The 14,239-nt window shown below is 35.1% G+C and overlaps 1 protein-coding gene and 1 long non-coding RNA gene across 6 annotated transcripts in view; one reads left to right on the top strand and one right to left on the bottom strand.

Annotated features, from left to right (window-relative positions):
- The window catches only part of KCNT2 (potassium sodium-activated channel subfamily T member 2), a 146,613-nt gene that overhangs the window by 66,297 nt on the left and 66,077 nt on the right, over positions 1 to 14,239 (bottom strand). For all 4 annotated transcript variants that reach the window (XR_010072268.1, XM_063344061.1, XM_063344058.1 and 1 more), the window contains 3 exons: positions 4,094 to 4,274; positions 1,794 to 1,958; positions 105 to 241 (listed from right to left, as the gene is read on the bottom strand). Coding sequence is in view for 3 of the 4 variants with exons in the window: in XM_063344061.1 (XP_063200131.1) it covers positions 105 to 241; positions 1,794 to 1,958; positions 4,094 to 4,274 (483 nt within the window). In the remaining variant the exon portion in view is untranslated. The remainder of the gene's footprint in view (positions 1 to 104; positions 242 to 1,793; positions 1,959 to 4,093; positions 4,275 to 14,239) is intronic.
- The window catches only part of LOC134519634 (uncharacterized), a 115,967-nt gene that overhangs the window by 49,734 nt on the left and 51,994 nt on the right, over positions 1 to 14,239 (top strand). For both annotated transcript variants that reach the window (XR_010072270.1, XR_010072269.1), the window contains exon 3: positions 10,777 to 10,866. This is a non-coding gene — a long non-coding RNA (uncharacterized LOC134519634). The remainder of the gene's footprint in view (positions 1 to 10,776; positions 10,867 to 14,239) is intronic.

Genomic DNA, 14,239 nt, shown 5'->3' with positions numbered 1-14,239 from the left:
TCTAAATATACATGCTTTCCTTCTAGCACCACTTTTGTTGTTTGTCAAACTTATTTATCAAACAGTATGAGAGAAACAAAATTAAAAAAAAAATATTTGCCTACTTAGCTCTCAACAGGTCTTGATCTTTTAGTGCTGAGCCTTGCAGATAGATAACTCTTTGGGACCACATTGGGATTTGTAACACCCTTCGGACCTGAGCATCCATCTCAGTAGGACACAAAATAACGACATAATAGTCCTGTCAAAAACATAAGGGGAAATAATCATGTTATTTTTTTATGCTACCATTTATTGTTACTAGAGAATGAGTCAACAGAGACTCAGGATGTCAAAAAAGTCTCTGATAATTCTCAGATTTTATTGACAAAAGTATGTATTTAAAATATTGAAATCTTTAATACAAATGGCTGGAGAGTTGTCAACTGTTTAAAGAAGACTCCACGGTGGCAAGTAAAGTTCATTTAGAAACTGTTTTTCTTTTTCATGTGAGCATAATTTTTTTTACAGACAGTTTACATTTCCGTCATTCTAGCTGGAAAAGGTAGGAAGTTTTCAACAATCAAAATGGAATTGTTTTCCCCCAGAATTTTTCCTCTACATTAATGGGCAGATCCAAACCCTGTCTCCTGTGTTACAAACAGTCCTTATTAGGAAAGGTAAGGTTGCTCTAAAGTAAACATGTGTGCACATATGAAAAAGAGAGAGAAATGGAATGTGAGAGAAGAGACTGAGACTTTAGGACAGGCGTGTCATAGAAATCTTCCTTAGCACACACAGACCTTTGCAGAAAGTTTAGTGCATTGGATCCAGTGCAGCATCTGTACCTTCCAGCTTCCCATTTCAACCGTGAAGGGAATGTATATAAGCTCTTTTAGGCTAAATAAGTAGTAATAAGACTTCTTAGTCTCCAGTGTACCACAGAGCCTGACTCATTCTTCAGGCTAGTTAACTAAATTTTGGATTTCAATTTGTGTTTGCATCTATAAAGAACTGGATTTATTTGTGTATTTGCTTATGCCTCTCACTAGCTAATTATTTTGGGGAGTATTTTGGATTTGGGATTTGTCAAATTGCTGCTCAGCAATTTAAGGGTTGTATTTTTGTGATTTTTTGCACTAGTTAATGAAGCATGGTACTACAGGTAACTTAGTAAAAGACACAGAGAAGATTTAGTAAAAGAAACAGTCCATAGCAAAGCTAATGAGCATGAATCCAAATTGCTCTCTTATATAAATAAGCTATTATATGATCAAAACAAGTTTGCATTGGCTAGGGAATATGTGTACACTAAGAAAATCTCCTGTGTGTAATCTTTCAAGGTCTTTTTCCTTTAAAATATGTTTCTTTATTTCTTAAGTTCAACAGTTCCAAAAGGATCTGATCTTCCTAACACTGGCAAAAAAAAAAAAGCAAAATGTGAAAAACAAAAGTCTCTTTGACTTGTGAGGAGTTTTGGATCCAGTCCCAAAACAACAGGAAAAAATAATTTGAGTAGTTTTCATTTATTTTCTATTTTGGAGTAGAATATAAAGAATTTGAATGGAAACATCTGTTTCTAAAAGAACTGGCATAATTCAACAAGACAGTAATTCTATCTATTTAGTCTGTTTACCTCAATTTATAATTAATGTCTCCATACTGTATCTCAGCTTCTTATTGCAATTATAGATTCCCAATTCAGTCAGCTATTCCCAAATTTAGTTTTACAAATTAAAGATACTTTCAGAAGGCTGTCTGCAAAAAATCAGTGTTTTGACTTTGTTTTCTTTTTTTTTTTTCACTGTAAGTACCTGTAATCTGGGGTGAGCATAGAATTCATTTAAGAAATCCATAAGTAAGTCAATCTTCAGAGAGCTGACACATAGCACAACATGTTTTTCAGTCTGAGCTCTGTGTCGACTGTAGTTACCACCAGACTTTTGTCTCTCCATCCACAAATATGCCAGCTGTTCAAACTGCAAGAGATGCCAATTGTCACTGAAATACAGACAAGCAGGTGTGCAGTACAACTGTATCATGACTTAACAATGTTGCACCATTCATCTCATGCCTCTATGAAAACACCCCCTTAGCCCACAGTGTCTTTTTCTTTGTAAAAACTTCTCTAGTAAGTAGGTGAGATAGATAATAGGGTGATTGAAAAACATGGCAGTAGAGCCAGTCTCTACCACACACAAATAGCACAGTAAATGCATTAAAATATCATGAGATTCCAGCAAATCTCAAGATTTTAGAAAAGAATGAAGGTTGTACCTTCTTTTATGTATTTTATACCTCCGAGCTCTCTTTTTCCAGTGCCTTGTGACATAAATGCTCAAATGAAAGGTTAAATTTTCACAAACTTAAGTGCACACTGTGAGTATAGATACTCAGATAGAAGCATAATTTTACTTAGTTTGGGCAATAACTCTTCTCAGAGATTTTATAATGTTCTGAAGGTGACCTCCTGTGTACTCTCTTATCTGTCTAATAAATTCAGATACAACTTAAATACACAGCAGCTGTTAATACAGCAAATTTGCTATTGCCAGCTAAACAATATATGCGGGCAAACAGTAAACATAGCTCTACTAGTCTGAATCATTTAGATTAAAGAGAATACTGTAACAATTAGTGCCACTGTTAACAATCTGTGATAAAACATACAACACCATTTCAAAGCTTCTTGTAAATAATATGCATTTAATATTGAGCTCAATTTAACTATGTATCTGTGTGATAGCCACTTTTCCTCATCCACATTCAACTCATGGAGAGATTGAATCATTAATAATAATTGATTTCATATCATAGCAGGACAAAAATTCAGAAGAGAATACCTCCCACATTCTGTGTATGGAAAACTACATGAAGCTCCACTACCACAAGAAAGCTATAAAATAAAGTAGATTAAAATTTATGTGAAAGGGCCATAGATTCCAGGTTATTTAATGGTAAGGCAGAGGTTTTATGCCTGAAGTGTATATCAGAACTACTTGAAAAACGAAATTTCTATGTCCTAGGAAATTCCAAATTTCTTGAGTAAAGCATATGTTAGTTTTCAATAGAATATATATTTTACTAAATTTCCACTGAGTGGGAATATAATTGTGTATGTAGACATTAAATATTTAGGTATAATTAAAATGTTCAAATAATTTCAAGAAAATTTATGCTGAAAGCTTGAGCTTCCAACATCCCAGGGTTTCTGTGTTGTCTGCTCACAGTGAGCTTTAGTTCACTGTCAAAGAAGCCCAGTCTGGAAACTATGGCTGTGTGAGAAATTTTGGAGCTTCGTGGTCTAGCGGGTCTACTCTAAGCTTTGACAAGCACGCACCATGCCTCCCCACATCCCTGTTTTGTGGCATGAGGTCTTTGTGACTACCAAGTGTGGAACAGTTAACATCTCAGCAGAGCTTCCCATATAATCTCAGGGTTTCTGTCTTCAGGCCTCACTGAATGAGCTGGGAAATGTTTGGTATAAATTTAATGAATCTGATTGACTCCTTGAAATACTTGGATTTTCATAAATCAGCCTTTTCCTGTTGAAGTTGTGAGAAGTCCTAAGCTTCAGTAGGCATCAAAAACTCCTAACTGTGCTGTTGGCTCTGTGTGTGTGTGTGTGTGGATACCGACATACACAGCTGTGAACCCAATTTGCTTGAGTTGCAGATTTAATGAGATTTTTTTCAAGTTAGCACTGAGCTGTAAGAGTAAGAGAGGAAGTGGAGAAAACCAAGATTAGAAACGGGGAGAGCCTGCAGAGGAAACGCTATATTCATAAAGAAAGTGCTGGCTACTGTTGTTGTTTTTTAAATTGCTCCATTAATAGCAAACCCATATCTCAAGATGAAGGAAGGGCTCCGTGGTACATCACAGGAACAGAAAGTTTTCACCAGCACTTGAAAACTGTTATTAGTGTTCTGTTTTTTAGTATTAATCTAGACAAGAGAAAGGAAAAAGGAAGGGGGAAAAAACAGACTAGGAGATACAGAAGATTGTTATTTTTTCTGACATTTTATATACAATAATAATAGTAACAATAAATTATTTCAGTTATTATTCCTTTGTTTTAAAAACAATTCTGAAGAGAAGAAAAATCCACATTTACCTGTATGGGCAACACCACAAGAGCAACACAGATCATAATGACAACAAGCAGCTTTGAAGGCCATATCTTGGGTGTAACATCCCCAAAGCCCACAGTGGAAAATGTCACTATGCAGAAATAAAGGGAGTCAAAGAGAGTCAACCTGTTTCCTGCTCGTTCCAGATGCTGAATTCCACAAATACTACGTAGAAAAGAATGAATAAAGACACGAAAAATAAAAACTGTACTTAGGGTCAGTTCAAGTTTGATGATTATATGTGCAGAGAACTACTTATTTTCAGAATTCATAAATTGCTAAAAAAGACATTTTTTCAAACAAGAATAAAAATCAGTATCAAACCAGAAGTGTGATATTAATAGAAATTTAAAATTTCATCTGTAATAAAAGAAATTTTTTTTTTAATTATTTCAATATGATAGTCACAACTTTGTTGCTAGGTTTTGCTTAGTAGCTGTTGTGAGGGAGAGATGGTATATAGAACATCACGGATTGATGCAATTCCTTTCTAAACCAGAACAAAACAGATGGTATATAGCTGCCACCATTCAGAATTTTTTATAAACATCTTTCAACTTTTTCAGGGAGAGTTTGCTGGTATGGCCAAGAAAATGTACATAATGCTTTCTTTAAATCTGCTGCTCTCTATGTTGGTCTCTATCCCTTTCTGTGTCAAGAGTTACTGGCATGAACTAGTTATGAGAGATATAGTATATACTTCCATACTAGAAGGATAATGCTGGTACAAGCGGGTACTGACTGTCTAGAAAAAACTGAATGTGAGAATTGCAGGCTATCGAATTGTCAGAGGAATAAGCGTCCAGGGTCAGCCTTCAGGTAGAAAGTGGAAGATGCCAACTGGTATGCAGAATCTGCTTGCTTACAGTACAGAATAGAAATATGAGGGTTGGTTGTCTTTGATAGCAGAACAAACTAAGTTCTTTCCTTCCAGTCACACATTCTGTGAACAAGTTAACTAGTAATTATTTCTCTTGTAATCAGCATGATGTGCTTTTGGTTTTGAGAAGCTGTATCAGAATCTGTAGGTCTTAACTCCTATTTCTTATGTTCCAGATTTTAAAAATATTTCACTTTGAAAAATATACCATGATAAAGAGCTTCCCAAGTTTAAAATAGCATCTTCCCTAATACAGTAGAATTACTTAGATCAATTCAGGCTTTTAAATTATATTCACCTATATGAAGAAAATCAATGTGTGAACCACCCTGAATAGTGTTTTTTCTCCCTGGAGTTAGCAGAATGATTTCTCCACAGAGAATTAGAGATAATTGATAAATAATATTGTATTCCTTAGTAATTATTCTAGAACATACCAAAGATTATTTCTTCATATGCGGTATCCAGATGGTTGTAGTCACTCATTAGTATCTGCCATGGTAAGATCTTTGCATCACCAGGGAGACCCTGTGTTTATAACAGCTTTAGCAGTTGTTCTTCTGTTCTCTGTTCTGTTCTCCAAAAATAATTTAGCTGTGGGCAGTGGCATTTCCAGAACATATGGATCAAATTCCCAGTTTCCTCTTCACAGTTCTAGCATTTGTAGTTTTCACACATCTCAAAATGTTCTAAAAAGGGTGGGGTTTTTTTTCCCTGTTGTTTGCATAAGTTTCATACTTCAGTCAGAACTGATACTTTTTATATTCCTATCCAATTTGTCCCACATTTTTCACTCGAGTTGTAATCTAGATCTTCACAATTTCCCTATGTTCCCCGTTTCTTTTTTTTTTTTTTTAACAGAAAGGATAATTATAGTTTTGTCTCGGAAAATATTAACAGAAGGACTGTAAGGAATTATGCTAATGAAGCTTTATTTTGGTCTCAGACAAGCAAGTTTTTCAGCTAAATCCTTCTCCAGAGTTAATTTGAAATAATGGGAGTATACTGCAGAGGCAACCAATACAGAAAAATAAGGTATTTTAATATCATTATTCACATAAGTTATATGTAATTTTAAAAGCAGAATGGTGATGGATTCTTAATTCTTTGTTGTTATTATTCCTGATCACCTTGGTGCATTTTCTTCTCTTTAGTTGCCTTTTGTGGGTACATCTCTAAAACACATAATCTTGACTTCAGGAATTAGGGTCACGGAGGCCAGGAAAGCAGCAATTACACTGAGCTAGTGATATGGCTCCCGCCTAACAGGACTAATACACTGCTCCACTAAGTGTGTTAAATACCTGCAGATGGGTTTATATTGAAGCATAAGGCACGATCCTATCATTGGTAGAAATGTAATTTTTCTGATGCTGATGCCTGTGAAATTGCTTGGTGTTTGTATATGCAAAGGGGTCAGTTTTACCCTTTGTATCTAACAGGATGGATTAAAATGTAAAAAAATATTGGTACCCTAGGTTTTTTTTTTTACATTTTCAAGGAATGAGAATTGTTTCTTCACTTGTTGTTATTTTTGTAAAACCTTAAAAAAATGTAATAGCTCACAGGTAGGAAAACTCAAGTCTGGATATTTCCTTTATTATTATTATAATTTTTCATGAGCTTTCCATAGTCAGACCACCCAATCATACTTTAGCTTAACTGAAGTAAGTTAATATATCATTTCTGCATTTTCTAAGTTAACAGTAAAATTCCCACTGAATTTAGTGAGAACAAGATTTCATTTTATCAGCTGTACTCCCTTATAGTCCTACATATTCCTATTCCGTTAAGCCACAAAAATAATTTTGTGCCTGATCCAAAACGTTGTGGATTCAAGCTGTTTCTCGTTGAACTCAGTGGGCATGAGCCAGAGATTCTCACATTTAGCTAACAATATTAATGTCGGTAAGACATGGGAGCTATTTTTCCTTTACTGAAGCAGAAATTCAGCTCTTTTAACAACTTGTTGAACAAATTAATTTCTTTCCTCAAAATTACTTGCACCTCATTTGCAATTCTACAAATTCTTCAATTGTACTTGAAGCCCTAACCCCGACAACAAAGGAATGATAAATTCAAAATTAGGTTACCAAGCCTTAATTCTACTGGGTGTTTTGCTGTTCTGCCTTTTGTTTCTACTAGAGCCAGAGATCACAAAACTGCAGAAAAACCCGACTTTCAAGAGAAAACTTTATGGGAGTCTAATTACCAAATGTAATATTACCTCTTTTACTCCTCCTCCAAGAATATTATACTTTAATCTCACCACCAGTGCCTCTAAAGAAACATTACTCAGCATCTATAGCATGATCCTATCTATTTGGGCTACCTAATTAGCCTGCACAGACAGTGCAGTAGGAGGTCCACGAAGCCAAGTCCACATGGATTAGTTACTCCATTCCCCACAACTTACTGGCTTCTTTTAATATAACATACTTCTTTATATGAATAGTGGTATCAACTTCTTTTTTTTCTTGTAAATTTAGTGTGTCATGGTTTGGGCAGGACAAAGTGTTAAGCATTATTTTTAAAAGATGGATAAATACTGCGTGTACTAATACAGAAAGCTTAAGTTCTTGTCTGTTTTCTTGTATTTCCTGACATAATTAAATATGTAGTAACTTGGACTTGATCTTTTAGCTGTTTTGATATTTTATGGTGGTATTTTTATCTCCTTGTTCTTGTTTGCTTCCTCCTCCTCTTTCATCCCATGAAGAAACAATGATTTACTTGGTCATCCCTGGACAAACATAATGATTTCAAGCTGGAAAGAAATGTTCAGCAAAGGCAATGCTGACACCAACTTGTTCTTGTGGAGAAAACAAACCACTGTAATAATAAATACACAGAAAACACCTAAATTAAAATGTAGGGCCCAAGTCAGCACCTTTTATACCAATTTTAGGTTTCCTGTAAATTCAGCAAGGCCGTCTTTTCGTAGTGGATCTAAGTGAGCAGTTAAACCAAAATTGGTTTAATGGAGATTCAGTATTATTAAAAAGCCCCACAGAAACCTAAACTATGCTAAAGCAAAAATAGTATCAGAAAATGTATTACAAACTTATGGAGAACAAAAGTGTGATTTTAAACACACTACTACCATTACACATGAGAAACGAAAAGTAAAGTTAGTAACATGTAATCCCTGAAGATTAGTAATGTTTTATTAAGGTATCGCTTGAACTTTTGGCAGTTTAATCTTTGTTTTACTGGAAGTTTTCTTTCTAATTCCAGTAATCTGTGTTTGTTTGAGTATTTTATGTGCCAAAACTAACTATGGTTTGTAAATAACCTATCTGCACAAGCAGTACAGAAATAAATACTATGGAGTAAAATAACCCCTGAGATTAAGTCATATTTTTGCTATGCTGCAGTAGCATGCCACACAAATGGACATAACAAGAACCCCTTGGATAGTAATTTGCAAGTTCTGTACATTAACTGTCCTTATTTATAATCTATTTTCATATCAGTTTGTATTTTGATTTGTCATTGTTACCAAATATGTCTGATTTCTAAATTTTTATTTTTACTTTTAGAGAAAATTGTTGCTTACAGGTACAACCTCGAGGTCTAAAATAACACACCAGAGGCTGAAGCCAAAAGTTAAGAGATGCTTAGGTGCTTTCATGATTAGGTATCAACTAACAGCATTGTTTTCTTTGGAAGTTAACTTTGAGCTTCAACTTCTACAATTGCTTTGTTGTGTTTTAAACAGTTAGCTACAGGGACTAGCTAATATGTTGAAATCAATGGGAATTCATTTTATCAGGGTCAGTGAGATTCTGTGGTACAGGCTCAGTGGTTATACACTACAGAAGTTACATCTGAAATAACTCAGAAATATATTTATTCTGCATATTAAGTAAGTGTTCCCAGTAGTCTCTCACACCCAAAACTCTTCAAAGTTTCCACATATGCTACCACAGAATGGTGACGTTAGAACAAATTAAGTTATGATTATTTGATTGTTCTGTATCACTAATTGTTGTTTGTATTATTTTAAAATTTTCTGATGCTACTGTCACAGATTTTTTTTCTTTATGATAAAAATTGGAATGAACCATCAATCAGCAAAATTGTTGATAGACCATCAACTGTAGCAAATATCTATGGGTAAAATTCAAATACTGCAAAATACTGAAGAAAACGACCGTGTTAACTTTCCAGGAAAGACATGGGCAGGCATTTGAGATATTTTACCACCATAGTGGTAAGTATCTGCTTAAGGAAATTATGATTTGGAAGAGTTCATCCAAGATGTTTAAAGGAACTTCCTCAGTCTACACCAAAATAAAATGTGTCTACAGAACAGTTGATACTTCAGTTTCACTCCCGGAGCCATGTAATACCTCTTAAAAATCTGATAAATGCATAGAAGTTTTGCCTGAAATTGTCCGAAGGTGCTCGCTTCTTGCCGAAGATTTTAATATTAAGCTGGTGCCAGTCTTAAGCCCTCAAAATGACAGTGGTGTTAGGACTAATGCTGTATCTGGAGAATGCCCTACTTCTCACACAGGCAAACAGTTTTTCATACTGGAAGTTGTTTCTATGGGGTGTTCTGTCTTCTCTAGGGCACTGATGAACAGCCAGATGCAGTTCTGTCCTATATTGTAAAATTAGACAGTATTGGAAAAGCAATTCTCAGTGCTCGTAGAATGAGTGTACATAGAATCATTAAATGCTCAATTTACACTTCACAAAACTCTGTGTTGAATACTGATATAACTGGAGTGACATTAAAGTGGCCTTTTTTTCATTCACTGTATCAGATACTTCTGGAAATATTGTATGCCGACTTCTGAAAGTTAACTCGTGTCCTCTGAATTTTAATTATCTTTTTCCTATGAGACACTACTGAGCTGTGTAGTCTGGTCCTACCAAAGGTGCAGGTGTTGCTAACCACCTTACCCATGACCTAAAAAGCTACTGCTTTCTGACAGAACCTCTGATTCTCGGGTAAATAATGAAGACACAAAGAAAAAGAACAAGGGATGATCAGAAACCACACCAAGTAAATAAGTGAAGAGACAATCAGAAAATACTCTGACCAATAATAAAATGTCTATCCTGCCCAAATGCCCTGAAGCTGAGGTTTTAAGTTGCTGAAAACCAAACGCTTCAATGTTTTTCCAAGCCCTGTGATGCAATCAGTCTTTTATAAAACCTGTTTTTTTCTAAAGATTTATTTTCTGAAAAGCAATTTTCCATAAACAGCATTAAAATGGAAAAAAAAAATCACTAGTTTAAGTAGATGTGCAATTTCCAAAATGTTAAGAGAACAGAATCTGGTACAATATATCATGTATAATATATCAAATTTAAGAATTACAATGAGAAATTCCAATTTACACCTTTCATTACATATAGAAGGCTTTAAAGCTGTGGGAATAACTGAATTCCAGGACATAGAAATTATTAATTGCATACAAGACAGTGAAAGGGAGAAATGCTGACTGGAAACAAGATGAAGGTTGTTATGCTATCTTTAAAGTAAGTCAGTAGAGAAATATATTTGCTATTCTTAGTCGGTGACAAATGAACCTACAAATGCAGTAAATCATGCTGAAATGTATTTACTTACTGGACAAAAAAAAAGGTACTACTGGACATTGGGGTTTCTTAATATTCAGGGCAGAATTAATGTTATAACAAGTATCTTAGATATTTTTGTGACTCTAGTGCCACTTCATCAGACAGTCCAATGTAAATCTGTTTTTCCAGAGTATTTTCTTTGCAGAGACCAGCATATGTTTTCATACAACACTCTCCTCTTTTTTTCAGAATGACAGTAGTGAAGGAGAAGACTCAGATTACTTCAACAGGCTTTGAATCAAGATCTTCTGTTCTGTGGGGCTTTGAATACAAGCTGAGGTAAGGGTGCAGAACTCTTCCTTTCACTACGCAGCAATCCCACCATGTCAGAAATGAATTCTGAATTTCCCTTCAGCTGGAAATGTCACCTTTTTTCTGTATTCCACATGTATCTATTCTAAATGATGAGGGTTTAATGATACCATTATTGCTTACCCATAGTGTCTAATATAAGTATTTTCCTTCCCCAAAGATCAGTACGTTATATGCAGCTAATGGTTGCAAAAGCTCAACTTACAAAAATAAACTTCCACTAGTAAGCCACGTGACTTCCAGAAACTGCAGAACATCTTGCTAAGCAGAATAGGATATTATGAAATGACCAACTGTATATAAATATTTGTTGAAAATGAGTGAGAACCTTTCTACTCCTGCAGCTGCATTTAGTGAAAAGAGAAGAGGAGCTGCAATAAAACAACTCTGGTCATTGAGACTGCACAAGTAGAGTCCCGCTGTGGGCAGCATTCAGCTCAGTGTATTTCCATAAAAAGGCCTATGCACACTTCAGTCTGTAAGTCCAAAGAACTATCTGTATTTTTGTATGCTTTCAGTCTGCCTCGGAGCTTTGATGGTAAACAAAGTAAACCTTGGCATTCCAACTTCACTGCGTCAATATTGTTGCAGCTAAGAGCCTGCTGGAGTCTGAGGTTTTAGACTGCTCCCACAAGGAGTCAGAAACTATGCAGGAAATAGGATCACGCGTCAGTACTTCAACCACCACATACTCTTCACCTCCAGGGTGTTACAGAATTGGGTAATATTACATACCTATCCTTTCTCAGGAAGAATAATTAATCAATCCATTTATAATATTCAGAAATTATATACGTTGTGCTGGAAAATTCAAATGCAAACTTCTAATTTAATACACATGGTATGTTATGCTTTGAAACACCATGCTTAATGTTTCTTGCAATAGTTCTGAAACACTCTTCAGGGTGTAACAGTTGTTATGCAAACCACCCACACTCCATCGATCAAACTGAATTAACAACTGAAAGATTCACTATCCAGATATTGATTGAATGTGCGTAAGAAGCACACCCAGCATGTAGAAACAGGATAGGAACTAGAGACAGAGGTATTGATTATGACCAGGTATACATATATTTAACTTCCTAGCGACAGAACACAGTCCACAGTTATCTTCTTAGCATAAATACTAAAAAGCAATAAAAATCCTTATAAATATGAAGAAAACCTAAAAAATGCAAACTAGCTCTAGGGCTGTGTCTGGATATCTGTCTCAATGTAAGTTTGTTTTGAGGTAACTCATGGAAAAATATATTCAGTTTCCAAAGCCTGGTGTTGTACCACTACCACTACAGAAGTTGTTTAATTATGTACTTGACAGATTTTAAACATGCTAATCTTGGACTTTAATCATCAGATTTCTTTAAAAAAATAATCTTGAATCATAGAAGCTTGGCTAAAAGAAGCCAATAGTAATAAAGAAATGGAAACTCAATCTTTTAAAACTCTTGAGATCAGGTTATATCTACTATGAAAGCACCACTTTTTTATTATTTGCTCCTTTTTGAAGGAAGTAATAATTGCTGGTTGCTACTGGAGATATGAAAGATCCAGCTTCGTATTCATCCTCTATGACTGTGAATTCAAACTCACATCCTGTTTCTTTCCTCTTTATGATAGTGATGGAGAGAGATGGTAAGAAGACACAAAACAAATCTCAAGTTGGATGGATAAAGTTTCTAAAAGGACTGACACAGAAAAAATGGCTAACATCCTTATTGCATTAGGCAAAAGGCTCCTCTAATTCAGTGTCCTGCTTCTATCAAGAGAAGTAGCAGATTTTTAATAAAAGAACAAACAAAAACAGTATGGAAAGATTCTCCCCTGAAATACTCTCCTGCGTTGAAAGAACTTGGAATAACAATTCAGTATGCATACCTTACTTGTGATCCAACAGCAGACTTTCTCTCATGGAGGCTGAATCAGCTCTCTGTCCATCCTAGGCCAGGTACACTTCAGTCTCATTACAAACATTTTTTTGTTATAAACCGGCCTGCAGTTCCTGACCTTGAAGTATCCTCTCTAATGTTTACATGTATTCTGTACCAGAGCTGCCTATGCTAAGAGTGTTTCTGAAATGTGTAGTATCTTTCAATGCCTGGAAAATCCCAGATGCCAATATTCCTTTATGGCACCTTATTAGATTTATGCAGCTCCTTGTGTGCATCTGTAGAGGAAAAACACCTTAGCTTCAGTCTATTTGGATAGTTTGCCTGCAGCATATCTAGTTAATTAAATTTTTGATTCCCATATAAGCTAGGCCATGGCATTAAATAAATGTTTAGGAAAAGAGCTGATTCAATATAATTTTACAAACACTAAAGAAAGGATCAGTCTTAGGTGATTTACAACTGTTACAGAATTAGGATATAGTCTATAAGCTACTGATAAAATGATTTTATTCATTTTCAACCTAACTCAAGTCATAGCATATTTTAATGACAAATGGATTTAATTTTCTTGTTAAGTGTTTGTTTTGATTTATCTTAGACTCAAAACCTCTCCTTTCCTAGTTCCTTCCTTTTAGGACAGACTTTTTGTGGAACAGGATTTTGGATTGCTCCTTCTAGTTTCCCTTCAGTTCTGGTGGTCAAAATTCTCTCCTTATCAGATTTTGCCTTTTCATTTGATTCTCAAGGATATTTCCTTATGTTTCCATCCATTTTTACGTCTCCTTGACAGCCTCTCATTTGTCTGCATTTTGAGTGCAACCTTTTTTTGCGTCTCTTGTTGCTGCTATTAAAACAACTGCTTCAGGACAAGCCAAATTACCTTCCTCCAGTTGCAAAATTTTCTTGTTATTAACACCATAAAAAAATTTAATTTCTCAGAAACTTACAGATAAGTAATATTCAGGAAGAATGGTCTTTCTTGCACTGCTTATCCTGCTGTGAAACTCAGACCAATAGTTAATACAGGCTGGAGTGGTCTAAAACTTGCAACTGATTCACAGCAGATACCGCTTGTCTTATCCACCTTAACCACAGGCATGAAGGATGCAGCCCTTTGGAAAGCTCACAGGTGAATTTTTCCTTTCCAGTTTAAATTTCCATAAAACACATATTCTGTTGCAGAGTTATACCCAAGCTCTGACAGAAGTGAATTTTACTCGTAGACATGGAAGAAACTGATTTCTGCTTGCCTTATTTGTATCTCGCTCACAATCTTTTAATATGCTATTGCAGCCAGTCCTTACTGTCTGCATCATTTGCTAGACACAGCTTTTCATGTGTTTACTGAACTTATGGATTCTATTGGGCACCCAAAAGGGAGAAAAGCACTTCTTGAGAAAAACAACAGAATATATATTTGGAAGACTAAAGGGTGAATAAATAGAAAA

The sequence above is a fragment of the Chroicocephalus ridibundus genome, chromosome 8 (genome assembly GCF_963924245.1).
Source record: "Chroicocephalus ridibundus chromosome 8, bChrRid1.1, whole genome shotgun sequence".
NCBI lineage: Eukaryota > Metazoa > Chordata > Aves > Charadriiformes > Laridae > Chroicocephalus > Chroicocephalus ridibundus.
Note: the sequence above shows the minus strand (reverse complement) of the source record. Positions and strands in the feature narration are given on the sequence as shown.